Source organism: Anser cygnoides, chromosome 3 (genome assembly GCF_040182565.1).
Source record: "Anser cygnoides isolate HZ-2024a breed goose chromosome 3, Taihu_goose_T2T_genome, whole genome shotgun sequence".
Classification (NCBI taxonomy): domain Eukaryota; kingdom Metazoa; phylum Chordata; class Aves; order Anseriformes; family Anatidae; genus Anser; species Anser cygnoides.
The window spans coordinates 61,327,199-61,354,873 of NC_089875.1; the positions used below are offsets into that span (position 1 = coordinate 61,327,199).

General features: G+C 44.3%; 1 protein-coding gene across 6 annotated transcripts; it reads right to left on the bottom strand.

The window, feature by feature from the left end:
• Positions 1 to 454: 454 nt before the first annotated feature.
• Positions 455 to 27,675, bottom strand: MYB (MYB proto-oncogene, transcription factor). 6 transcript variants are annotated; one of them, XM_048075699.2, is made up of 16 exons: positions 27,461 to 27,675; positions 23,863 to 23,980; positions 22,184 to 22,255; positions 21,361 to 21,453; positions 20,715 to 20,935; positions 18,946 to 19,180; positions 18,085 to 18,165; positions 17,585 to 17,689; positions 15,994 to 16,251; positions 14,570 to 14,722; positions 12,896 to 13,038; positions 12,390 to 12,504; positions 12,178 to 12,303; positions 11,384 to 11,494; positions 10,719 to 10,826; positions 455 to 951 (listed from the first exon to the last, which is right to left on the bottom strand). In XM_048075699.2, the coding sequence occupies exons 1-16, from the start codon at positions 27,481 to 27,483 to the stop codon at positions 835 to 837; spliced, it is 2,079 nt and encodes a 692-aa protein (XP_047931656.1). In that variant the 5' UTR covers positions 27,484 to 27,675; the 3' UTR covers positions 455 to 834. The 6 variants fall into 6 exon arrangements, with proteins under 6 accessions (XP_047931656.1, XP_047931654.2, XP_066850354.1 ...); XM_048075697.2 differs by having other exon boundaries at positions 14,570 to 14,932; XM_066994253.1 differs by lacking the exon at positions 22,184 to 22,255 and having other exon boundaries at positions 14,570 to 14,932.

The window sequence follows — 27,675 nt, forward strand, 5'->3', positions numbered from 1 at the left end:
ATCAACATCTGTTTTCTTTCCATATAAAGCTCTACTGCTCCTTTTACACTAGCAGCATGTCTACACGCTAAGGTCTGTAGCAGCAAAACACAGTATTCATTTGGCATTTACAAAATTAAATTACTGAATAAAAATATAATTTTTCTCATAAATCTATGTTTCATACAGTAATATTTTTTTAAAGCAAGCTAATTAACTCCCCCCAACAGACACACACAATGTATAATGGTCTAGAACCATAAACAGGATGAAAGAGTATTTCAAGAGGCATGGATGTCTGAGCATTCACGATCTTGGATCAGTTTTCCCCCTTTGCACAGACTAGCGTGTGTAGTAATGCTTTTCACTTCGGTATTTTACACCAATGCATTTTGTTCAGTGATTTAAAATAAATCTGTTTGAGTACCTGCTCTTTATTATAAAAAAATAAAAAAGAAACAAACAAAACCCCACCCCTGGATAGCACATCACTGAAATAACAATACTGGTGCATTAGGTCTGCTTGATCTCAGAAAGTACAAAAAAAAATTACCTGTATTATAAGTCTGCACTTAAGATCATTAATTACTGATTAAAACTTAGTACCTAATAATTTAGGCAAGTATCACTTACTCAAAAAAAAAAAAAAATCCTCTTAAGTTGGGTGAAATCCAACAAGAATATATATGCTCAGTGACTAAATGCACTTCGTGCTGCTCCCAACTGTTGTACCACAACAAAGATAGGCTTGTCTCCCATTCAATGAAAGTCTTCACGCAGAGGAACAGGGACTTCCCAGCGAACGTGGAGTGTTTGACAACCATAATGCTTCTCCAGAGAAGTCCGTCGGCCCTTTCACATCACCAGAGTCCGGGTTGGGAATGCGGCCATGTACTTGCGCGCCTGATCGGTCAGGGCCATCTGGTCCTCGATCTTCCCGCAGGACGCCGACTCCCAAGCGTTGTTCAGATGCTGAGTTGGAAGGAAACAGTGGGGAGATTTGGGGTGAACATTGAGTGAATTGGTTGCGTCCCTTGAGCTGCAAACTTGCCATTAAGATTTGCGCGAACCTGCAGCCGGATGTTGTGCCATCTCCACAGAAAGTGAAGCCTCGACACAAGAGCCAAAAACATGCTGTCCCTGCTTCCCAGCTTGCGACCTGAGGGGCGGGCAGACCAGACCACCCAGCAGAGCCAGGATTCAAAACCTCCCAAGTTCCCACTCGGTTTCTTCTCTACAAGTCCACATTTACAGCCTCGCCTTTCATCTTTCCTCTCCATTAAAGGCCTAAACAGGCACTTTATTTGCAGGTGGACTTTACAGTCAACAGGGCACAGGCAGGTTAAAACCTTCAGTTATGCTTGGTGCAGTAACCACAGAAAAATGACTGCTGAGCCCTCATTCTAGCGATGCAGCTGCAATGCCTCTGCACTCCCCGAACTACGCCGATGATCCCGATGGCCTGACCACAGCTAACAAACAGGCCTGCGCTCAAAGCTGCTTTCACCTGTGCGCAGCGATTAGCACGTGCCCATTAGCAGAGCTCCTCTGGCAAAAGAGAAGAGACGCGGGGGGACCCTTGGCAGAAACAGCATTTTAATTATCAAGTAAGCCATTTTACTTCTTGTGGTATTTATGGAGGTTAGAGACACCATTTAGTATAATGTTAAAGTGAGATAAACATATCTGCACAGAAGGCTGTGTGCAGTGTGTTTATTTACTCACTACACATGCGAGATGTTTCTCATTGCCTTGAGCTATAAACAGTAAAGAAATTTCAAAGCTCCTGGAATTTACCAGTATAACACACACACTTACACACACGTGTTTTGTTTTATTTCTTGAACTCTTTCACTTACTCAGTCCATCTGTTTTTCCACATTGAGGTATTCATTAAGCCCTAAATAAAAACTAGATTGTTATATAGAAGCAGTTGCATGAACGCCCTGCATTCCAAAAAAGCACACAGCTGTCCTCAGCTGAAGGTTGCCTGCCAACAGGGGGGTCAAAGTACTCTTCAAGGTTAAGAAGGTCTAAGCCCAAGATCAACCAACAAAGACAAATCAGGAGACAAATCTGTTTTTGTCTGCTTTCAACGGAATCATCTTTGCATTTCAAGATCTACATCACTCAACAAGTTGGCCAAAGCCCTCCCAATAACTAGGACACTGGGTGAAGCATAATGAGTGGACTGCAAACTGTCTGCTAAGAGCAGAAGTGTCCTGACGCACCCATGGCTCTTTATGACGCTCCTTCTAGTTGCTAGCTGTGCAAGAGGATCCTTAAACTACGCTGTCAGAGAATGCTCTTCAGACTGTAAACAGTGTTATCTGGGACGTATGTATGGTCAAAAGGCTCCGCAACATACAAAATGTAGATAAATTTCATTACTTGCCCTAATCAGGGCACTGGTACAGACACAAGGATGGAGGTTCCCTGTTCTGGAGAGCTTACAGGCTCAAAAGGGACAAAACCAAAGAACAAGCACGACCAAGATGGGGACAAGCATGCTAGTCCTCTGTGATTCCCCAGATATGGCTTTCTCTTCCCTGTAGACATGTTTCAAATGTTGCCTTTGCTCCTGACATCTTTTTGCAGGCAAAACTCTTGCCGAGTTTCAGCAGGAGTTCTCTGTGTGAAGGAGAACAAGGCCTGACCTCAAATCATTAGTTTCTGCAGCTTTTTGTGAGAAAGCCACCTCTGTGAAGTGAACAAACATGATACACCTCTTTCTGGTGTTGTTCAGCCTGAGTGGGCTGTATACTTTGTGCTGTGGCTCAGCCTCGGGTACACACCACAGCCAAAACCAGGTGTGACACACTTTTTGTGTGCTGCAGACACGCATGGGGCATGCCACAGTTTCTCTTATGTTTTGCTTAGACAGCTTCCAGGGTAACTTTTACAAAGGTGCCTACATCAGCTGGGAACCTGCAACCTCCTATAGCTCCTCAGTGGGACTAACGCACTTTCCCATATTATCTCAGAGACATTTGCGTCAATCAGGTATCAAGGTAATGACTGGTGCAATGCCATCAGTCTCACTTAGAAGTCAGATTTGGTCTGTGCACTTCAAAAGCAATTGGTAGTTCCAAAATATCCATCATTTTGAAGGACAGAAATTTGTGTCCAGCCAATGTTTCCCTGTGATCTTCCAAAGCTTCAAAGCACTGGTCTAAAAAAGTTAGATCAGCAGTCCCCTAAATAACTGAAAACATATTAGGAAAAGCCCAGTTTTTAAAAACTGGAAGTAACTTCAGGCAAGTAGTGTCCCAGTTTCATAAATCAGGCTTAATTGTTAGTATCTACACTGAGCTCTTTGTATTAACAGCCATGTGCTTAGAAAAGAAAAAAAAAATCAATATCCTGCTATCTCCGACATCTCAGCAGGCTGCTACATGTCACTCATTCCACCTAAAGCCTGGTCTTCGCTTAGCCTGATGTCAGAGGAGCAGCAGAAGCTGCATGGGCTGTAACCCCTTGCCCTCTCCCAGGGTGTCCCAGGGTGTCCCAGCACCCCGGGGAATCAGGGTGCAGTTGGCATGGGAAGCGATGGGAGGATCAGTCGGATCCCCAACTCCTGCCTGCACGAAATTCTGCTGCAGAGACAGTGTGGGGCAGGCTGCCTCACTGAGTTTCAACCTTGGTATTATTTTCCCAGAAATACCTTACACTTTTTTTTTTTTTCCTCCTAGGGCAATGTATAAAACGAGACTAACTTTCCAGTCTCACTGAAGATGGCAAATGCAGAATTTGACCCAAAGTGGTGTATTTACTAAAGCAGCCTACTTACTGAGAATTTTCAATTTTATCCCGGGGAACTCACATAACATTTACAGTAGGCATTTTTAATAAACATATTCTGTGTGAAGTCTTGGCTCTGAGCAGCAAGCACATAACAAAGCACAATGCCTTTGCCTTGCCAGCCCTGCAGCGCAGCGCCGGAGGCATGTGTGAAAGTCATCTGAATGCGAGAAACTCCGCTTCCACTCTTGGCAGGGAGCACTGGGTCTCACGACCCAGGTTCCGGGGCTGAACACCCGCAGCTTAGGGATCACTGAGCAAAAAGGGGAAGCAAAATTAGAGGCTGAGAAACACGTTGTCTCCTTCCATGTCAGTGTCTCAGCGCGTATCGACAGGGCTCTGCTACCAGAAAGCGTCAGTGCCCTGCAGACAACGGCGCTTCCCAGACTCATCAGAAGAGAAGAGGACCGGGCAAAAAGCTAGGGGCATGCAGGAAAACAGCCCAGAAACAGAGTTAAAACACTCCTCTTGGAGAAAGCTCATTTTATCTCCCCTAGCACTTTTAAAGGTCCAACTCTGCAGATCAATGGATGGAAATGCAGAAGCTTTGTAATTAGAAGCCAAAAGGCCTGACCCCAAACCCACTGAAACTGATGTGCATGTTTTCATCAGTTCAGGGGATTCATTCCACTTAAATTCAGCCGTCTAAGAGTGAGGTGTTCCTTTTGGCACCTAAATCCCTAGCCAGTGGGGAAAGAAAGGGATTTCCGCAGTATGATTCATTCCAAATATGTCTTTTATTGGCTCAAAGAGCAGGACACTACTCTTAATTTTGCTGTTAATTAAAAGAATTTAAGCCTTGTCTGCCAGTATTTCCATAGCTGCATTTTTCTCTTTCATGCACAGCAGTTTTTAAAATTAAAACTGGGAGTAAGGGAAGAAGAAGGTATGCTACTGTGAGTTCCCATAGCATAAAATTACAGACCCATGGTACAGTTCCAGCTATGTTGTTCTCCCTGGTTCTTTTTTTCTTTTTTTTTTTTTTTTTTAACCTCAGTAATCCTACCAGCACATCCTTCTCCTGGCAGCAGGACTACCTCACTTATCCTGTAATGTGCCTTCAACTGCCCTTGGGCAGATGTGAACAGTAAACAAGCTGTCAGAGCTGTAACTGGGATATCCAGTTAAAGCACTTTAAATAAAAACTTGGACCATCTAGAGAAAACAGACCAGAGTAAGGAAAGAAAAGCCTCTGGAAAGGTGCTCTTCGAACTCTCTGCACTCGAGCCCGCCTCTTCAAGCGCTGTAGGAGAGTTCCTGCATCATGATATCTTGCCTGTGAGGGGAGAGCAAAACCAAACGCCACTGCAGCAGTGCCCTGCAGAGCTCGCCAACTGCTGCAAGTGCTGTATGAGTGCTTGGGCAAAGAAATATTTTAAAAGACAGATTTTAAATCCCCGCTGCGCTGACAGATGTCTTCAGCAACTCCAGCAAAGTTGCTGGTGTTACATACGTTTGCGTCACATTAGCCAAATCTGCAGAACATGCCACAGAAGAGAAGGCTTACAACAGAAACGCAATATTCCTTCCTAAGCACTGAAACAATCAATGCCAGTGCCCTAAACAAAGGATTTTCCCAGCAGGATGTGATGGATACAGTGTATAACAGTTTGGTTTTCTACTCCGTAAGAATGCAGAACCAAGGGAAGCTCTTCTACTGATCACGAGCAGACAGCAAAGACCAGCTAAGAACTCTACTACCCCACTCCATTTCCTAAGGCAGAGCACTATTTCTGCGAGTTTTTCTCTGGGGCGTGGGACAGCCTTTCTCCAAACTCTGTGGTTTCTGCAGTTGTTCAGAAATACAGCTTGCTACATGTGCAAGAAAAAAACAGCCAAACTCTTCAGCTTTTATTAAAAGCCTGATACCAGTGCTAGGCAGAGCTATTTGATGGTGCTTTTAAGAGCTTAACCCTGAAGCCCTTACTCAGACAAAACTCCTGTTTGAGAAGTATGAGCTTTCTAAGTAAGACTAATGGGGGAGAGATGGAAATGGTCTGAGCACCTGCAACTCACATTAGGATCTTCGGTACCTTTCTAGTTTGGACCTTAAGTAATTTTATTTTTATTCACAGATGAGAACACATGGCTGCAAATGGCTGACTGCCAAGCCTTCCCTTTTCTGCAACTGCTCCGCAGCTTCTGAAAGCTGCAAGACCATCACCTGCTCGGGGCAGCTACAACTCCTGAACTGTTCACAACCTAAATTCTGCTGCTCTGGGAAGAAAACCTGCAATGACCGACCTGTACCTGCCAACCTCCCTTTGCTTTCCTCACCTGCACAAAGCACAGCTCCTGTACAGATCGGGAGAGAACAGATAACGTTGGTGCGGGAGAACTTCACAGCTACTTTTCTTTGCTATGTAAATCTTGAAACTCACAGGGCTTGAACACAGCATGTTTTCCCCTTTCCCTAGATTAAACAAAGCAGAGTATGAGACTTTGAGATCTTCTTGCCTAAAAGAGGCATGGAGGAAAGCCAGAGAAAGGCTCCTCTTGAGGTCTGCTGCTGCAGGAGAGCCTGCTGCCTCGCCTATAAGCTCTGTCTTCCAACTAGCTGTAAATGAAATTCCACAACTTGCTTTTTAAATGGAGAAAATTAGGGCTAATGACAGCTCATGCTCTTGAAAAGGTTAACCAAGTAACTGTTTTAAAATCCTTTAAACTTACTCTTTAAAGAAAAGGGTTACATAAACCGCTGAAAGTCAGGAAATTCGAGCTGAAACGTGTCAGTCTGTGGTTAAAAAATGGAAAGTGACAGGAGCTATGGGTTTAAGAACATTCTCTTTAGCTTGCAGGGCTTTTACCTTGTGTTGTTTCCTTTGTTACTGGGGGAAGAAGATATCAAAGCAGCGCTATTTTCTTAAAAGGCTCCATTTCATGGTGTCTTTTGATAGCCTGCAGGGTTAGGTGGATGGCCTACAATTTAGCCTACTTTTCTAACTGTTAAAATGTCTATGTTAGGATAGTTTGAATTATGTACTGCTACTTGTTTGACTGGCTACAGAACATAATGAGAAATAAAACATAACTTTTAGACAGGAACAGCCAGAAACATAGTTTTTATGTAACCACTTATTTGGTGCAATTCAAGCAAATGCTCTGTATAGATCATCAGTCTGCCTCGATGTGGGCTTCATACGCTACCCCAAAATCTTAACCCTTGAAAAAATTCCTAGTGAGGCCAAAATCTCCCTGCATTGAAACTGAGCGTGGTATGAGTGACAAAAATATAGAACACTGGTTGTAACTAACTCTACCACTATAAAGCAAAAATATTTGGGATCCATGCAATGCAGTGTAAGACTAATTCCATGCTTAGGCAACACATGGGGATGGCAAGACATCTCCTGTTCCTGCCAGAAAGAGAATACCCAATGCAAAACCATAAGATTTGCCCTGCAGGACAAAAATGCAGGCTGAATCTTCACACCTTACTAGAAAGGTTCTACACACAGATGCTTTTACACCCAGCATTTTACACAGAGGGGATCAAATGAGGATGAACCCCAAACTCCTTGGGTTTAAGGACATTTTCTCCCTTTGTTCTGACAAGTAATACTGATACTGCCACATTCCCTGTGCCATTATATCCTGCCCTTGCCTGCCAAATGATGTCACACGCTGTTCCTCTCAAGTGATGGTGAATCACATCATGCCAACTGATACGGTCATCAGCTATCATTTACCAAGTTGCGTATGATCAGTTGTGCATCCAAAATGCAGTCGAAAATATCTTTAAGAGTTTGCTTTGAATGTTTGTAAGTAATCAAACACTTTGGTGAGCTTATGGCTAGCCATGAATCTTTTTCTTTAAGTAAATGCGGTACAAGTTACTAAAACAATGAAAAATGTTGCAGGCTGGTAACATACTACTTCCCTCTTATGTATGTTGAAATTTAAAACAAAATAGAATTTTAGGAACAAAGTGTATTAAAAGAGTATTGGGGAAAAAAAAGTGTAGTGCTTTTTCTCTCTTCCCTCTCTATGCACACATCCCAATGTGGAAAGAGTGCTATAGTTCGTACTTGGACTGAAGTCAATGAGAATTTGCCTCAGTAAGAATTGTTGGATCAGTCCCAAAGTATTAACAGCAGCAATGTAAACATATGCAGCCACAATTAAATTTCACCCTGATGAGTTCCCTGGTGTTTCATTTCTACCTGCATGGAATCAATGGATTTCAATGGAGTTCAGTGTGTGTGCATCCGTGTGTGTGTGTGTGAACACGTGTACATGGGCAATACAACAAAAAGATGGAAAGCACAGAACAGTAAGACGCTAAAATCTGATCACGTACAAAATGCTACAAGTCAAAAATGAAGTGCAAATACCAGCATTTTCAATTGCTTTGCACCTTTGCACCCTTTAGACAGGCTGTGTCCTCAAGATAGGCACATGGCTGCCCTGTCATAGATGGGGAGAAACACAGGGACACAGCAGCAGCGCACCCGTTCTGGCATGAATCAGATCCAGACCACAGCTCTTTTTGGTGCTGTATGACACCAAATTCCCCTCTTGGGGCCAAGCAAGCTTTGTTGGGGGAGAAGATTCCCCCTCATAGCTGTGGCACTAAGACTGTGCAGCAGTGGACACCCAGTACAGCATTGTCATGAAATGACTGTATTTCATTCTGAAAAACCTGTCTATGCTGCAGACACATATGCCTCTAACCTCATTTTTTTTGTTTAGGTTACATTTCAGTTGAAACACTCAGTGTTTCTTCATTGGCAAGTAGAATAATTTTACCTTCATACTGGTACACAAAGAAGTCGCAACTAAGTATTCATTTGGGGGCTTTTTACAACTGCTTTTTCTTTCAGTTCAACACTTTTTAAACACTGAGATGAGTTGGGAAATCCTTTTTAACTCAGTTCTACCTAAGCAAAAGTCATCTTTATCCAAACAATGAGAATACCTGACTTTTAGCATGCAAAACTAAAGGTTTTTCCTGACCAAGGACTAAAGAATGGGATGCAGAATAGCCCACAACCTTATTTGTATAAACTTCCTGGCCAAAACCAGCATGAGTTAGAAGAGTAGGTTAAACAAGCCCTTTCGTTTATAGCAGCTTGTAAAGAAATTATTTTTAGATAGCAGGAAACATAACATTGTTATACCCAAGATCAAAAGATCCTACTCTACAGGCGCCTCAGATGCTTCATTTTTATTACAGGCAGAGCGCAGGCAACCACCCTGTAACAGGACAACCCATGCCATGTTCTGTTTAGCTACCTGAAAATTTTGCCCTAAGTCTACTGAGGAGCCTGGGGTCCGCCTGCTGGATGTGGCCAGGCACCAGAGAGCCCAGGCACACGTGCCCACAGAGTGGGAGCCCTGGGCTGCTCCGCCACGAGATGATTCGAGGTCAGTCCCCAGACGACTGCCCTGAATTCAGATAGCAGGGACAGGGTGACTCTTCAAACCCTTCTCTGGACCCCCACCGTGGTGCAGCTCGTGAGCAAAGAGCAAATCACCGAGTGTGAGTGTGAGTCTTTGCCCCTGTGGACACCCCCCTGCAGAGGGGAGACACCGACCCTGCTCCCCGAAGCTGTTCTCACCAAAAGACTCTACAATGCAAAATGTAAACCTGCTCCACAGTAAACTGTAATGTTTCATCCGGAAGTGGTTTGCTTTGTTTAAATTTCAGGCTATTTCATTCACATTTCAAAGGGAAAATAGGTGATGAAATCACGGAATTCCTACGAAATAAAAATCCAGTTCTCACACAGGTCTGTTACTGCCATCAGCATATATTACTGATGTTTGAAATGCAAAAACGGGGACATGTGTGAAATTTTAATATCTTTATAATGCCAGGCTAGAAATGCTTAATCTAAACCAGGTTTTGTTCATTCTTTTTTACTGCAAATAACCCCTACTGTAAATTTTAGAGAGAGAGGGGAAAGAAAATTTTAGCCACGTGGACTGTCTTTCTGAAAGTCAGGAACTGTGGAGTTATAATTTAAGGAAATTAAATTAAAAAAGTCTGACAGTGACTCACTCTGGGGAATGACTCGCTCTCCCTCAACTCACCCATGTGGAGAAGGGATGTAAAATCACTTATTCATCCACCTCAAAAATAAGGGTTGTGGTGGAAGTACAATTAATCATTATCTACACTGCATTTTGTTCTCTGAAAGAGGTTGGAGGGCCTGATCTGAAGTCTACACAAATTGACACAAAGGCTGCTAATGCCTGTGGTGGGCTTTGGATCAGGCCCGATGTAATAGCAAAAGCATAGCAAATGTATACAATTGCTAGCACTTGGAAGAAGCCTACCTGCCCAAAACCCAGCCTGACATCTGTCTTGCATTAAAAGTGTCGCGCATTTAATTCAGCTCAGAGGCCTCAGGACGTACAAAGAGCATTTAGGAGGCTCCTGCACCTCCAGTGTGCTGCCGGAGCTAGAGCTCGGGGAGCCCCGGCTGCACCCGAACCTGTGCACCGGGGCTGCCGGAGTCCCTCCTCCCGCCCCAGGCTGGCTGACAAGTTCTGGCCAGCGCCCTACTATCAAACCCTCCCGCTCTCCAAAACAGCACAACCGCATCCAACAAGTCTGCAGGAAAAAGCCTCCGGCCCACATTAGCTCCCGCACCGTGCCTGGGAATTGCTTTGGTGAGTAATGGTTGGCGTGGTGTGAAAGCCAGCCAGGGACTGTCCCACCCCTGCAACACCGGAGCCTGCTGAGATGCAGCACCCCATGTGCAGGGCTTTGCCATGCTCAGCTCCCCAGCACTGCTCTGAGCACCATCTCCTTGCATCCACAAGCATGGTGAGATCCTCAACCATGCTCATCTGAATGTTGTCCCTTATCCAAAAGCCTAAAATCAGTCTGTCAGAGAGCATTAGGCATACATATATATACATACATATATATATATACATATACATAAAGGACATTTATATATATATGTATAAAGGGTATTTTTTGTTACCTGCAGTGGACTAGCTAGTGGCCTGTTCCTAGGTACGGCAAATGTTTTGTGAAAACTACCATCCTCTTCTGACACTGGCATTTTTAAAATGGAGCTGGTAAGAAGATTCTGAACAGGGAAAGAAAAAAATCGTTGTCAGGAACTCAAGAAAACAACCTGAATTTGAACATATTAAAAGCAAACCCGGCCTGACTTTGAACCGCCACAAACGCATGCTCCGCCTGGGAGCACACCTCAGCCTGAAACTCCTGAGTGCAAGAACAACAGCAGCACCAAGCAGTCTGGTGGGACAAAGGGAACCATAGACATGCCAGGTCTTCTCTGCACAAAACAAAACAGAGTGTCTTCTTCTTTTAACAGTTTTAGCTCTGTGACCCACTCATTTCTATACGCAGGCACAGATGCCCTCCGCGTGCACGCTTTTTATAAAGACTAAGGCCTTTTTCAGGGACTGCAACTTCTGCGGCCTTCTATATGCATCACAGTGATCTAATTAAGAGCACAATTTTGCTTCTTATGTGCTTAATACAGGAAAACAATATGGATGTAATTAGTAAGGGCTACTGGTGAGAAAGGTCAACCATAAAAATCTTTTCCTTTTAAGAACTGAAAGGGGTGCAAAACAGAAAAAAAAATCATTTAGTGGTGTGAAAGCTCGCACTTACTGGCACATCTTCCATAGTAGATGCATGTGTAAAGAGCTGAGTGTTCAGGTTTTCCCCTTCCCAGTGATTCGAGCAAAAAAAATTTCCAGCTTTATCTGTTGGAGACTCCACCTAAAAGCAGGAAAGGAACCATGAAAAAAAACAGTATCTAACTGACCAGAAGGAGATATATCTGTCAGTTGTTTAACAAATCGAACAAATATTCTTCACAGCTGTGCACAACACATTTACAGTACTTTCTTTTACAGCAACCTTGCTCTTTGTTGAAAAGCATGTTCAAGGTTCTCAAAAAAAAATCCTCTCCTAATAAAACTTTGAATACTTGCACTCAGTGCTCTGTCCGTATTCAAGAGTTTAATCCCCTAAAAAGGCTTGAGAATATATGTATTTTTAGAATTTTAGTGACAAAGTAATATAATGCAACATCCTCAAATGTTCAGGTTTCTAAGTCACTCCATGTAGCTTGGTCCCTGTGGGGTTCTTCTATAGTTTTCACCAATATTAGAAAGATTCAATCCAAATTCCTGTCTAATTTTTTTTCTTTTTAAGTTTCAAATGAAAACTGCATTAGAACAGCCCAAGCAAACCCCTGCTGAAAACAGCAGAAAGACTTCTATGGAAATCAATGGGAGATGAATTAGGCATGCCTAGTACACTATATAGAACCGACACTAAGATCTTGGGGCTCACATGAAAGAAAAACAGACACAGCTATTTAACAGAAAATGGTATTAGTCTAAGTTTCTCAGCAAAGAGGGCTGAATTAAATTGCCTCAGGTAAGTTTCTGATTTACCTCTTGTTTGATTTTCTTCAGCAAAGGGGGTCCACTTTCATGTAGCCCAGCCACTATCGCAGATTCCTCCGACTCCTGCTTGATAACGTCCTGCAGATCTTCTACAAGATGAGTCGGAGTTTGAGGCTGAAAGGAAGAAACGTTACATGCAAGTCCCAGAACATCCCTCTGCACTAATATCAAAGCAACTTTTATCATTGTTTCCTTCTTACCAGCATCTTCAAAGGACCGTATTTGATTTCCTGAGCTGCAAGTGCGTTTTTGAATGGAGTGGGTGTTCTCGGAGAGCTCTCCAATATCGACCTCTTGATTGCGGGAGTTCTGAAACTTTAGAAAGAGGGAGAAAAACTTTAAAGGAACATGCTTAGAAATATTAGCACCTTACAAAAAGACACGCATAGAGGCAACGACAGTGATAAGACTCTGAAAAATATTTTCCAGCAATCATATGCTCCATTTTGCTTTTCTGGAAGAACATTTATTTAACTGTGGTAAGGCAGAATGGCTTTGTTTAAAAAAAACTTGTGAGTCTATGTGAATGACAATAACCTATCTCTGAAGTTATACAGTGGAAGTTTTACTCCAAACTAAGAAAAATTTGAATGTATTAGAGCACATCTCCACAGGAAGCATACAGTTACCCAGAACTTTGGTTGTGTGCAAACTTGAAAAAATTAACCCTAAAGAATCTGACAACAAAATGTGATTACAGACTTACACATGATTTTCCTTCTGAGTTTTGAAAGTCTGGTCCCTGTGGAATGGGGTAGAAACAGCCATCTTATGGCCACACACCGGTGTGGAAGTTAGCGCAGGGTTGTCGAGGTTCAGATTTTCATGATTGGATGAGGTGTTTAAGAACTGTAGGCAGGAAAAGGAAAAATCAGCAAGACCATCTAGATTGCAAGGCTGACTTCTTAAATTGACTTTATTGAACAGAAGGAAAAGAAACCATTTCCCTCTCATTGCTGCAAGTAAATCTCCTGTTTCTACAATATGGGTAGGTGCATGTGGGGTATCAGACTATGTGACAAAACTGTACTCACGTTGGAGCATTCAGGAAGCAAAAACTAGCATTTCCAGACTGGGAAATTACAAACAAAATGACACTCTGTTCCAATCAGAAACTTTCTCCATTACTTTACGAGAGAAATCTTAAAAACCTGATTTTTATTTTCTGCACATATATTGTAATTAATATTAAGAGCAGTAAGGTAAGAGTCTTACCTCTTGCTCGAGGTAAGAACCAAGTGAAAATGAGTAGGGGATGTTTCAAAAAGAAACTCACAGGATATGGGGCTAAAATCCACAAAGATCTATTAGGACAATCTAGGAATTTTTGAAGTAGTAAATAAAGCAGTTATGACAGTAAGCAAAATTTCCTATCATCTCTCTCTCAAAACAAAGTGCTCCACTGTCACAGCATAAAATGAAAATTGCCGCCTGTGATGGCTGCATGGAATGTTTTGGAATGGAGACAGCTGACTGAATAGGAGGCAGTGGTAACAGTCTGGAGAAAATCGCTTCTGCGTTGAGTTCTACTTGGTAACCTAAAATGTGGCTTCCGTTTCTAGTGTCTACAAATCTGTGAGTGTCGTGGTATCGTTTCACTGGGCAAACGATACATGATTAAAATACCTAATGCATAACTGGGGATATAGTGGGAGATCATTACTTGCAATCTTTTGGTAACCTTCATGCAATAGTGTTTCTCTGACTTTAAGGACTAACGCCAAACCAAGGCAAAAACAACAGAAACAGACAAACAAATCCAAAACACAACACTTTTAAATAGTGCCACAGCTGTGAAACAAAGTAACAATGGACAGGAATTTCAAAGTGCACACCAGGCAATTTTAAGAGGCCAATTTTCTCCTCATTCCTACTCCACTCTACCCCACATGGCTGGTATTGAGGATGGCGAGCCACGATTTGAATTTTCTGGTTGTTGTCAGTTTGTCTCACAACCTGAATGCTATTTAAATGCAGCTTGGGGTTTTCTATGTCAATGTGAATCATACTGTGAGTGGACAGAGATGGAAAGTATTACAAATGATCAGAAATGTTAAACTCTGGTAGTTGAAAGAGTTAACAGCAAAAGCAAAGCAAGCAATTGTATTCTCCTACAAAAATGATCCAAATCAAGCAAACAAACAATCAAACAAAAACCCAAGCCCCACAGATGAATTTAAAAGAAGAGAATCAACAGTTAGCTTGCTGGTGATCTGGACCCAGTGGTGAAGACTAGGAGCAGTGAGAAGATTCAAACACGGACTGAAATCAACAAGCGCAACGGCAATTAGTCATTTGTTCCAAGGGATTAGTTTCTAAATTGTTAACACTGCGGTGACTTTTGAGAATTAGTAACATCTGTGCAGAAGTCTTGATCTACCTGCGAGGGAGAGAAGGGCAGGCTTTTGACAGGGGAGCGCTTAGGAGTTGAGCTGCTGCCGTCAGCCAGTACCGAGGCGCTACAGTGGCCACTGGCTAAGGGGCTGGAGTGCCCTCTCCTTTTGCGAAGAAGCACCCACGGAGCCGGGCTGCCCTGTGAGGCAGACAAGGACTTTGGTGAGCCAGGAAGGCCCTGACTCAACAGGATTTTGCTCAGGTTTGTGGTGGGGTGTCCTGGAGGTCTACATGCACTGGCCGCTCTGTGCTGAAGCTGTGTGGCTCTGCCTGAGGGAGCTTTGCTAGCCGAAGTGTCTGTGTCTTCAAAGAATTCAAAACTGCTGAGATCACCCCATGATGAAGGATCCTGAAACAACGTGGGAGGCACGGAGCTATAAGACAGTGTATAGTGCCACCTCATGAAAATACAGCGCTAGGATATACCAGTAACCACCACCAGCAAAGTCTTTCCCAATTCATTTCCACTTGACCCTGTTTATTCGAGTCGTAATACTCTGATGGCTTTTGTGTGTTTTCGGTCGATACCTCAAGCATATCAAGCTATCACCCTAGCAGTGTTGCTGGCAACTGAGCTTCTAAAGAAACAATGAGTCAAATTAGGTCCTTACTATCTGCTTGTCCAGCATTTTCTGCAGGGTACAAAGACAGAAAATCATTACAGAGAAATGAGCGCCTTGGACTCTAAACCAAGACTGGTCTCCTCTAAACCAGCATTACTGCTCTGGACATGCTGAATGGGACATGGGACTGCGTGAAGCAGCCATCTCTGCAGCCGAAGCAGGGTGCCACCAACAAACCTATTTCAACGCACCACGCCTGTTACACACGGTTTCTTGGAGACCATAATGAGAAGAAGACATGTCAATGTCACTCAGCTGCCTATAAGTTAAAATCCACGTTTTCTTCACATATGCAAGGACAAGCTCCTTAAGTCTTGAGAAGCAGCTATTGATGCTACGACAAAAAGTTTTAGAAAAGGATGCAGATACATGAGCAGCCACACATAAACCTACAGCATGTGTCATTTCAAATCGAAAAAAGTTTTGTTTCAGTGTTTAAAATCTTCCACAGTGTCTCTGATTTTAGTTTAAGGAGATGCAATATAGTAAGAGACTGTTTCAAACTCCTATTGTGTAGTTTGCTAAGAATCACACTCCCAATAACAAGATGCAGCAGGAAAGGGTGACACCCACAAAAAGCACACGCTTTCACAAATGGGGGCTTCATTTATGAGCAACCGTGTGTCGTTATACAGAAGCTAAGCTTCAGATCTTGTAGCAGTTAGAAGTTACTTAGAAAAAGAAAAAACAAAAACAAAGAAAAAAAACACTTTTAGGATGGTCCCAGTTCCTCTCCCCTTACTCCTTGACCACACACAAATTCACCTGAGGCGGCAGTTCTACTTACGGAGTCTATTAACTGGAGTGTTTCTGCAAATTCTAAGAGATTCTTAACATTATCCAGGATGTTGCTCTGGTGAACAATCATGCACCGTGCGGGGGATGCACTTTCCTCAGGTAAGCAACCATGATCCACCGGTGGAGATGGAGTACAGTGGTGATGTTCCCCCAAACAGGAAACAGGTGCATTGTCACCACTGGTCCTGGTATTGTCAGCAACCGTGGTGCTGTGCCAGCCGGGGTAGTTTGACGTGTGGTTCTGTGTCTAAAAGAAGAAGGAAAAAAAAAAGAAAAAGGGGGGGGGGAAAAAGGCAGAAGGAACTTAGCAATGAAATTGCACAAGGTGTCAGATGCCACTGGAGGAAAGATAAAAGTAGTTGCATCATCATCTAAAAACTTATGCCTATGAAACAATTGTCAAGATGTTTCCTTTCATCAGTGCAAGATCTTGTTTTAAGTAATATCAGCATCTTATTTGTTATCCCAAAGTTACCTCATAATTTACTTCCAGGATTATGAGCATGTATCATGACTAACATATTATCAATTCAAACTGTGTTAACTCCAAAAAGTTCAAAAGCTGTCTGCAAGTCATTTTCTGTGAGAAGCAAGAAACGGCAGGATTTCCCTAGTGAGCACTCAGCACTGTAAAAGGCTAAAGGGTTTAGAGTTAGAGTTGCTTTTGTTTGCTTATCTCCTTTTCTTCTTCTATCCCTGTCTAACGCTACAGCTTACACCAATGCAATGAAGAGGCTGTCAAATCAACGTGGTTAGGAAAGCAGAAGAACAAATTAACAGAAGTTTCTTTCCAGTGTGATCATGCAACAGAAGAAATTGCAAAATATTAACTAAAGTTAAAAAGTGGCCAAACTAACGTATCATGCATGCAGTTGTTTTACTATTAATTTAAATATTACCCAAAAATAAAAAATATATATATAAAAAAAAAGAAACTGCTGGCTATCACCTATCTTCAAAAATAATTTGGGGAGATTCTTGGCTTTGGTGATGGTGTTAAGTGACTAAGTAAGGTTTTTCACATATTAACATCCAATGGCATATACAACAAAGTGTGAGAATTCAGTAATAGCCAGCATTTGTTCCACACATGCAATTATGAAGGATCTAACACTATTCGGAGAAGTAAAACGAACTGTCAAACATGCACCAAGTCTGAAGCTTACAAAGTATAAAACACAGCTGCAGAGAAGAGTACAACAGAGAAGAAAAATCTAACATACAGGCACTACATTTTCATCACATGAACCATTGCACACTTTCAGAAATGCAGATCCTATTGATTTCAGATCTGTGGGATTTTTCATTTTAGTACGATCATCACGGTTCCAATATTAGGTAATATTACAGAGCCCAGCCCTGCTCCCATTTTGCAAAGTAAAATACCCACAAATTGATTTTTTTTATCAAAGAATTTACAAGGCAGATACAGAATATACATGTGCTATGTTTCATCCTTTTAAAACGGAAATATAGAGCCTTGATTAGTATCGAAGGCAAAGGGGGAGTAAAAAGTTAAAAAGACAAGCACTGGGGTAATGCTGCTATCCCTCCATCCAAGCACACAGTGACAATCTTACTGGTAATGCCTGCTGCCCTTTCAGTTCATTCTCAGTCGACATTAGTAGCAACTCTAATTCCTTTATTCGTTTTTCTTTCTCAGGGTCTTCATCATTATAGTGTCTCTGAAATTAAGAGTTAAGGGAAAAGAAAAGATAAAGGTCTGATAGGATGTAGCAACTAAAATGCTTATGGCTTGCCGTCCTGTGGTTATAATAGCCAAATTAGACTCAAAGTTGAAACAAACGTCAATTGTGTTTTCCACTATCAAAGTCCCTGCTGAATTTCAGTACAGACATTTGAAATGGAGAAAGTGAAAGCTACCACACCAGAAGACAACTATTGTGTGTTAAATTCACTTCAGAAAAAGCAATTATTAGCCTTGTCAGAACTCCCCCACCTTCCCCGTTTTCTCTCCACACATATTACATTAAAATGTTTCCTTAATGTAAGATGTTTGCATTTTGACTTAGCAAATGTTTAACAAATTGACTCTCGAAATGATGTTCAAATTATCTACCTGAATAGCTGCAGCAGCTGGCTGAGGAACATTGACAATATTTACATGCAGTGCTACTGGATATGGGATCTGACCAGGGACCTAGGCCAAAAAAACAAAAGACACTGTTATCTGCTGGCATTGTGAATTTGTGTTAAACAAAAATTTGCTTTTAAAATTTATAAGCTATGGAGACAAAATAGCAAAAAAAATCCAAAAACATTTACAAGCAAAATGAACAGCTTTTAGGAATATGACAGTGAGCATTACAGAGGAAGAAAGAAAATTCATATATGAAGTATGTACCCTTCCTGAATGAGAAAAGATGAATAATTTATAGATGCATTTGTAAGATTTTTCTAAATTGAAGTGAAAATGCAAAAGATGCAATTTATTATCGTCTAAAACTCTACAATGTAAGTGTTTAAAGCAGTGGCCTGTTTCATTATTAATCACTAATAGGAAAGGAATCAGATTAAAAACAATACTTGTTTACTTGGTTCTGACAGACAACCCATAAACAGAATATGACTAAAGTGAACGTGGGAGATTTTGACATACAATACAGAATTAACCAGATTCAACTGATTTTCAAAATGCATATATATTCACCACTGTCAGAAACAGTACTCAAAACATTTCTATTGCTTACAATACACTAAAACCGCTAAACCTGATTCCACCACCTGAACACCAGCAGTCAATTTGAAGTGTACATAGACCCATCAGTGCTTAAGTCAAAGCCATCCTTGCCTGACCTCAAACACGTCCTCGGAGACCGGGAAAAAACCCTTCGCTCTTCCTGGAATCAGATACGGCCAAATCGCACCCACCCATTAAACAAAGCAAAACAAAAATGAGAAGCGTTTCTCGGGAGCTTACGTTCTGTGGCTCAGTGATGTGGTAGTAGGGGTAGTCACTGCCCAGCGGGGGCTGGCTGGCCACCGGGAGCTGGGCAGAAGGTGGGTTGTGAGCAAAGGCCATCAAGTGGTTGCTCTTCTGAAAGCCGGCGGCTGCCGAGGAGTGGCCGGCTTTGGAGGACTCCTGCAGGTAACCCTCCTGCTCAACCTTGCGGCGCATGGTGGAATTCCAGTGGTTCTTGATAGCGTTATCAGTCCTGCAACAGAAATACCAATGTTAAAAGTGAGGGGTGCTAAAAGCAAGTGCTTCCAATTCAGACTGAGGTGAACGGGCAGGAAACTGCTGTTAGCATTTCTGTTTAAACCTCGAGCCCTTCCCTGACCATTCTCTGGCCCTGACCTTTACAGACACTACTCTCAGCCTCTCAGGAAAGATGCTCACTATAAAAGGCAGGGAAAAATACAAATGGGGTACTGTTGTTTATACACTTTTTGAAGCCATCTCTAAGCTTGAAGTACTCAAACTGTGAGACATTAACAACTTCAGCTTCACCTCTTTCCCATGAGGTAAGGTGACAGAGAAGGCCAACAACCCTTTGAGACTGCCCTGAAGACTGCCAACGTCATCTCTGTAAGTCTTACTGTTTTATTGTGTTCCACTGCTGGGAGGAAAGATTATGGATACGGAGCACAGCTGTGAAAAGACTAACTCCCAAAAAACTTTCCAACTGGTCACCTAGACAATGACAACATTGTCCTATGTACACAAATCCAGTAAACAAAGCTGTTGTGATTTTTCTTAGCTGCAGGGAAACTGAGATTCAAATTCTCAAATACATGAATCAGAAAAAGCAAACTTATCAGTTCTGTGAGACTGTAAGAGTACTCTTAGCAACAGCTCCTCTACTTGAAAAAAAATCACCACCACACGATACTGTAGACATCAGTATCTGTGGTGTGTGAAGGCTACAGTAAAACTTTCCAAGTGGCAACTGTTTTCTTGTTTTCTTCTTCGAGGCAAAAGAAACTTATGGAATGCCCACTTAAAAGGATATCATGATCTCAGGCATTACAGTTACATCTTGAAAATGTTTTGCCAGGTAACAGGAATAAAAATGGAAAGGGAAAACCTTCTTTTGCTTACATTATTTGCTTGACTACACTTGATGTTGAGTCACTTTTACTACAGAGCATATAAGACACAATCTCTGAAATTGCACACAACTTGTGGATATATTTTCAATGAGACAAGTATTTCTACGACTGGAGTCTGAGAAAGTCAGTTTCTCCTATTTTATATGTGGATTTTTAACAGGTCAAAAATGTCTGGGTGATTCATGAGCAATTACACATGTTTGAAGCAGCCTTCTCTTAAACCATTTTGAATAAACGGGATGTCACTTTGCAGGTATACCCTTAGCTGATCGTAAAGTTCCACTTGCAGAGTCTGATCCTTCACTGTTAAACCAATTGAAATCTTGTCGATTAATTGAAAGCACAAAATAAGACTGCACATACATTTAGGAAACTGTCATGGTCTTGCTCTACTTACTGTTTTTTTGACTATGGCAAACATTAAAAGCACGTAAAAATATCGTACTGTTCCACATACTGACCAAATAGTACAGTTCCCCACCGAGACAAACACACATTGATGTCACTGGCTTGCCAGGTTTTGATTCCAAAATTTTTGATGTATAATGTGCAGGCCGAGGCAACTGAAACAGCCTGCTCAGACCTGCAGCTTTTCCCTTTTTTTCCTATTTAAAAGCTGAAGGTATATATCATTACCGTCCAGGCAGCAACTTTGCAATTTCTGCCCATCTGTTTCCCAGTCTCTTGTGTGCCTGGTAAATAATTCTATCTTCCTCTTCTGTCCAGGAGGTTTTCTTCACTTCTGGATTCAAATGGTTGTGCCACCTCTCCCTGCACTGCTTTCCAATCCTTCCCTTCAAATGCTTAGCAATGACAGACCAGCGCTTTGGACCGTATTTCTGCACGAGTTCTATTACCTTCAAAGAAGGACATAAAAACTGCCTGTATTTAATGATGCATAATGAATCAATGATTTTTGTTTTTTTCTGTGGTGGAGCAACAGTTTCAACAACATTTCTCAAATTTGCCAAGGTAAAACTAACACATGATTAAGGTTCCCCATTTCCCATTTATACTTTTACCCAAAAGGAAAAAAATCTGGCAATAATTAAGACATTTCTAGATTGCATTTCTATGTGACAGTGCTGTAAAGCAACATGAATTAATTTGTGTAGAAAACTCAGAAATCACAATGCAAACAAATACTCAACATTGATACTAAAGGATCAGTCCTGCCTTAGGCCACATTACAGGTGAGACCACTAAAGTCTCTAGGAGTTTTGCCCCAAAACATGGAATCCATTATTAAGGTATTAATCAGATGGAAAGGAAAACTGATTACCCTTTGATCCTCCTCTTTAGTCCATGGACCCTTGATAAGTTCTGGGTTTAGTACCTTCTGCCATCGGTGCTGGCACTGAACATCTGTCCGATTCTAATGAAATGTAAAACATGCAAAGTAGATCATTCTTTGAAACAGATGAACATAGACTGATAATGTTCTTATCTAGGTACACTTGTCCCCGACATATTCCACTGCCAGCTACGATGACTAAACACGTGGGAGTTTTGTAATTGAACTGAAGACATGTGAGTGGTACAGTAGGTCTGTACTGTACTAAACACTTAAGACTTGGGAAGTCTAAGAAGAAGGTGCCGAACTATCAGCTTGCTCACTGAATTTGATAATATTTCCATAGTTTCTGCAGTTATGACTGTATGGCCACAACTACACAAGCTGTATCTTCACCATCTGGTACAATAGCTGTCATGCTTTCACATGTAGTATTTCTACAAGAGCTGAAGTGTTCACAAAACAATTATTTTCTAATCCACTCACTTATAATTCACCAAAGCTACTTTTCCTTTGTGCTAAGACATTTTGTTTCAGTGTTTTATTGACTTTCTACTGTGTAACATCTCCCTACCCTCCACTGTAGCCTGTCTGATGTTTCCCAACCCCTCCTGAGAAATGCAAGGAAAATTAAGGTAAGGGTTTCCTCAATATTCTAACCAAACTTCTGAGGTCCCCAACTGTGGAGGTTTTATATCTCCTGAAAAAAAAAAAAAAAGAACTGTGAAAAGCCACTCCCGCTTCCCTTACTTGGAAACCTCTGATAAAGAGTTGTCACTAGAACTGGAAACAGAAACCAATGTCCACCTACAGGAAGGAAATTGGCAATGACTTTCCAGTCTTCTGTGCCATTCTGCTCCACAAGCTTCTTCAGTTTCTCATCCTGAATCATTAAAAAAAAAAAAATAATATTGCAATCTCTTAAAATGCAGATGAGATGTATTCAAAAAAAAGTGGCCCCTTTTTAGCTCCTTATGCATTTATTTCTTTTGTTCGGTCATGTCCTGAGAGTAAGGAGAGGTGGTCTGTACTCTTCTCATATTTTTAATTGCCTAGATCAGGAGAAATTGATTTTGGTAGGTTCTTTACTGTGCTGTAGGAGAAAGACTGACTTTTTCTGTGCTCTTGTTTGGCTTGCATTGACATTCCCATTTTACTGCTCAAAGCAATGTAACTGTTACTCTAGTACTGGATTTACAGGAGCGCATGGATGTTTAGATGCCAAGCATCAGAAAAACAATGAAATTCAGTAACACTCAGGCACCCAGCTGTCTGGAGACCTCTGAAAATCACAGCCTCAAGCTTTAAATGTCTCGCAAGTAATGGGAGTTCCAGTAATTTGCTCATTGCTGGTCCGCGTACAATGAATGCGCAATAAAATTAATGGCTCCTTTTTGCTCCTGATCGTTGTGAGGGAGTTTTGCATACTTGCAAGAGCATGAAATTTGTCCCAGTATTTTTAATAGTAAGGCCAGAAATATAGACCCTGAAGACAAAAGAAAGCAATGTCATGTCCTGGGAAAGATCGAGGTCGTGCAACACAAGAGAGAAGTGCCCCAAGAGATAAGAGAAGGGCAGCGACCCTCCCCTTCCCCATTAGCGCCTCCCAGTCTGCTCCCAGTTCATGTGACAGGAAAGTGGCCATTGGGCTATGCTGCCATCCCTTCCTCCCACACTGTATCACGACCACATCCATCTCTGCAAGAGTAGGCTATGATTTAAAAAAATAAAAAACGCTTACAAGAGGTGACCTCCCACTGTTTATATATCAATATACATTGTCAGAGAGGAGAAAGTCAAAACATAAATTAATAACCGTATTAATGTATTTCACAATAAGCTCAAACCAGTTAAATGGCCACAGGACATCCACCTGGCGAAGGAGTTTGATACCAGAATTTATCTGGAAAGTCAGCACAAGGGTAGTGTGACTAAGACGCATTCTGACCTTCAGAAGCAAAACACATTCTGAATGCTCAATTTTGGTACCGCTGGGTTTCTTTCTTCCAGCTTTTAATTTATTTCCACTCAGAATCATAACGCCGCAATTAAAGTGCAAATTTCAAATGGCACAAAAGGACTGCAGCAGTGTCTGCCACAGTTGTTTGCTGCTGTGGGACACTGAGCACACGTCAGTCCTCGCATGGCAACCATTCTCAAACAAAAAGAGGCAGCGCTAACAGCCCAGCATTGCTGCAGGTGACTCTTGAGCTGTTTCTCCAACAGGGATTGCACTGACTCAGATACCTGTAACATAGACCTTGGTGGCCATTTTAAAAAAATGGCGCTTATGGGTTTTATTTAAAAGAAAACAGTGATCCTCAAAGCTAAGTAAAGCACTGAATGTAACTAATAGGTGGAAAACATCCTTGTTCATGTGCATGACATTGTCATTGAAGTTGGCATGCAAATAAGTAACTCAGAGAAGAACGTGATCCCTGCTCTCTCTCCGGCTTTTCACATGCTGGAGATGAATTAACTCGTATGTACCTCTTCACGGGTCCACCTGGTTTTTCCTAGGTGACGTTTTCCGGTCTTAGGAAGCAGACCATCATAATCATGATCGTACATCTCGACATCTTCTTCATCATCATCACTACTGTATATACTGCAGAAGGAAACACAGGGAGACACAGAGCGGAACATGAGGACTTGAGCTGCTTAATTACAAAGCACACAAAAAACACTACAATCTTTACAAAGGTTACACAGATAAAAGTTTTAAAACTTGCACAACAAGATTTTGTTCTGCATTCTGTTGTTCTAGTATTCCGAACTGGTTCTGCTGTTTTTGGTATCCACAGATACAAGCAAAGGGCTGGCAACCTTCTTATTGCTGTGCATGTTTAGACCTGCTCATACTGTTAGATCAGTGGTGAATTACACATTTGGCAAACTTTCAACCAATGAAGGTTTCAAATTAAAATACAATGTTTGGGACAATAAAGAGAACTAGAGGCTGTGTCCATTACACAAGTACACACTCAAAATCTTTAACTCATGCCACGCGTTCTGAAAAATATTAGGGGGTTTTTATGTTTAATAGAACAGATAGCGCTACTGTTCCCAAGTAAGATAGACTGTGTACAAATACAAAAAGCTGACCAGTAATAACCTTGTCTGAGACTATCTTTATGGACCCTACATGTGAAGTCAGAGGTTTCTCTAATTAAGTAAAGCCAGTAAGTGGTAGCATTAATGTGCAATAAACGAATATAAAACGTGCCTGCCATTTATGGGTCTAGACAGACAAGGGCCGAGGACAAGGATATTTAATATCCTGCAACCAACAGATGAATGACTGAGCCATTTTATACTACCCAGTTTGCTAACTTAAGACTTTATTACCTCTACTCCACTTCTAAATACCTCATAGTGTTTTTGAAATACTCTGCTACTCACCTAATTCATGACTAAGGGATTTCCCCAGAGGCTATCCATGGGCAGAAAGGACTCTGTTACTGCTTTCACAAACAGCCCTTGCTCTACCCAGTTAACTAAAGGAGTGTTTTGCAACAAGAGCTGTCTCTCTGGTGGGAAATGTTTTATTTCCAGCTTCTAAGATATGAACAGCAGTTTTGACACTTTAACTGAGCGATGGAAACCACAGTGCTAGAAAAGGGGCGATGTTAAGCTATCTGTGATGTATCTGATGGTGGGGTACGGTACGGCATGTTTAGGTGTGACTGAGACATTCAAATCAAGTCGTTTTGTAATAAAACAATCCACCGTACCCTCCGCCAGGTAACCACCGGGCATTGTTTCCCCTGTTATCCCGTTGTCGGGAGATCACGTTTTAAGTCGAGCTGCAGCGAGGGAGGCACGGGCTGTTCAGCCAAGATGCCGACACCTCCCCAGACGCAAGCTGCTGAGCGTAGGCTCTCCGAAACGACGCGGGGCTAATCACGCCCTCAGCCCTCAGGCCTGCGGCGTGTGCCCCGAACCCTGCGTGCGGCAGGATGCTTTCCGGTGCCCGCCCCGACGCCACCGGCCTCCCCCCCGGCCCCTGCGGGGTGCCCCTGCCTCGCGCCCCGGTGCCACCGCCCCACAGCCTGCATGGCCCCGCAGGCACCGCGGCGCCGTGGGGCCCGCACGGACGGCGGGTTCGCTTCTCGGAGCGGCACGCGGAGACAGCTGGGCGACTGCCCGGATGCCAAAGGAAGCTCTGCGGCTCCATTTCCAAGTATCGGTTTGAAAACGAGTTTCGCAGGCGGTAAAAGCACCCGGGACGCGTCCCGCAGCGGGGCACAGCCATCCCGCCGCGATGCCAGCGAGGCAGCCGGGTTATTTAAATAACCGGGGCCTGGCGGGCACCGCCGCGGCACGCAGCGAGCCCCGCCGTGCTACCCGTGCTCTCCAGCAGGAGAGAGGGGCCATGGGGTTTCAGGACGCCCGGCACCTTCAGAGGAGCAGCGGGCGCTGGGAGAAGCGTCGCTTTGCGCCTCTGCCCCCCCGGGCGCGGCTCCCTGCGGCAGGGGGTGAAGGGGGCAACGTTACGGGTGGGGGGAGGGGGGAAAGGAAAAAAAATAAAAAAGGAAAGAAAAGAAAAAGAAGGAAGAGAAAAAAAGAAGGAAGAGAAAAAAAGAAGGAAAGGGAAAAAGAAAGAAAAAGAAAAAAAAAAGAAAAAGAAAAAGAAAGAAAAAGAAAAAAATGAAAAAAAAAGAAAAGAATAAAAAAAAAAGGAAAAAAAAGGGGGGGCGGAGAGGAAATGACTCGCCGCTGCTCCCGTGACTGAAGGAATTCGGGCAGCGGCCCCGCGGGGCAGAGCCCGCGCCCGCTCCCGCCGCCGGCCCCGCTCCGCTCCGCGCCCCGCGGTGCTGCCGCAGCCCCGGCCCCGCCGCCCCCGCTCCCTCCGCCGCCGGCGGCCGAGTCCGCACCCGGTGGGGCCCTGCGGGAGGCGCCCGCGAGGCAGGCGACGGCTGCCCCTCGCTGTCGGGAGAGACAGCCCGGCTGATTCATGGCCAGCCCCGGCGGCACCCCCCCGCCAGCACCGAAAGTACGGCCCGGCGCTCGCCCGGCGGCCCTGCGCCCGCTGCCGCCCCGCGAGCCCCCTTTTCCCTTAGGGACGCGCCCCGAGGTCCCGAATGCCGCCCGCAGACGGGCAGGGAAAGGCGGGAGCACCACTTTCTCCCCTGTCACACGCAGCCCGGCGGGAGGGGAGGGGAAGCGGGGAGGATGCCGGGCTGCAAAGAGAAAGAGAAAAAGCCTCCACGTGTCCGACCCGCCGTCCCCGGCTAATTAGACAACAAGCCCGCACTGCGCGACCGCCCCGCAGCGGGGGATGCGGCCACCCCATCCATCTATATCCCGTCCCGTCCCGTCCCGTCCCGTCCCGTCCTGTCCCGTCCAGCCCAGCCCGCAGCCCCCGGGGCGCCGCTGCCCCCGGCCCCTGGCGCGGCACGGCACGGCACGGCGCGGCGCGGGATGGCACGGCACGGCACGGCACGGCACAGAGAGGCCGGGATCGCCCCCGTCCCGGAGGCGAGCCGCGGGTGACAGCTCCCGCCGAGCGCCCCGTCGGAGCCGCAGCTCCCGCAGCCGCCCGCCCGCGCCGCCGCGCCCCGGCATGTGGCGAGCGGCGTGTGCGGGAAGAAGCCAAACCTGGCGGGGCGCAATCGCACCGGCGCTCCTGAAGGCAAAGGGGCCGCGGCTGCAAAATCAAGCCAAGAAGAAGAAAAAAAAAAAAAAAAAGGAAAGGGAAAAAAAAAAAAAAGAGTCCAACCCCGCGCCCGCCGCCCACCTGCCGTCCCACCCCGCCGGCACTGAATGAATGAATGGGACGGGACGGGACGGGACAGGACGGGACGGGACGCGCTACCTGCGCCCGACATCTTCCCGGTGGGCAGCTGCGGGGCGCAGAGCCCCGCCGTGCCGTGGGCACCCAGCCCCGGTCCCCCCGGCACGCGTGGGGGGCTCGGGACCGCCCGCCCCGTCCGGGGGCCGCCGCTTTGCCGGCGCCTTCGGGGCGGGGGGCCCCCGGCGCTGCCGTGCCGCGGGGTGCCCCGGTGCCGGGAGGGGGTCGGGGGTCCGCCGAGCCGCTGCCCCCCCGGTCCGAGGTGTCCGCGGCGCCGTGTGACAGGCGGGTTACCTGTGCCGGGGTCTCCGGGCCATCCTCGCACCGGCCGCTGGGGGAGGAGGACGGGGGGGAGCCCGCGCCCTGCTGCCGGGCTGCGCCCAGGCGCTCCGCCGCCGCGCACCGGAGTGCCGAGGAGCCGCGGGAGGAGGAGGAGGAAACAGGTTGAGATTAAAGAGTAAACTCTGTAAACAGAGATGCCATCAAACAAAGGCCTTTTGGACACTCCC

Excerpts from the sequence above, each read along its gene's own strand:
- MYB (XM_048075697.2), bottom strand. The coding sequence starts at position 27,483 with ATGGCCCGGAGACCCCGGCACAG. Across the intron at positions 19,181-20,714 it reads GCAAAGTTGCTGCCTGGACG|GACTGATAACGCTATCAAGA; the intron begins GTAATGATATAT and ends TTTCTGTTGCAG. Across the intron at positions 14,933-15,993 it reads CACTCCAGTTAATAGACTCC|GATCCTTCATCATGGGGTGA; the intron begins GTAAGTAGAACT and ends ACGTTGTTTCAG.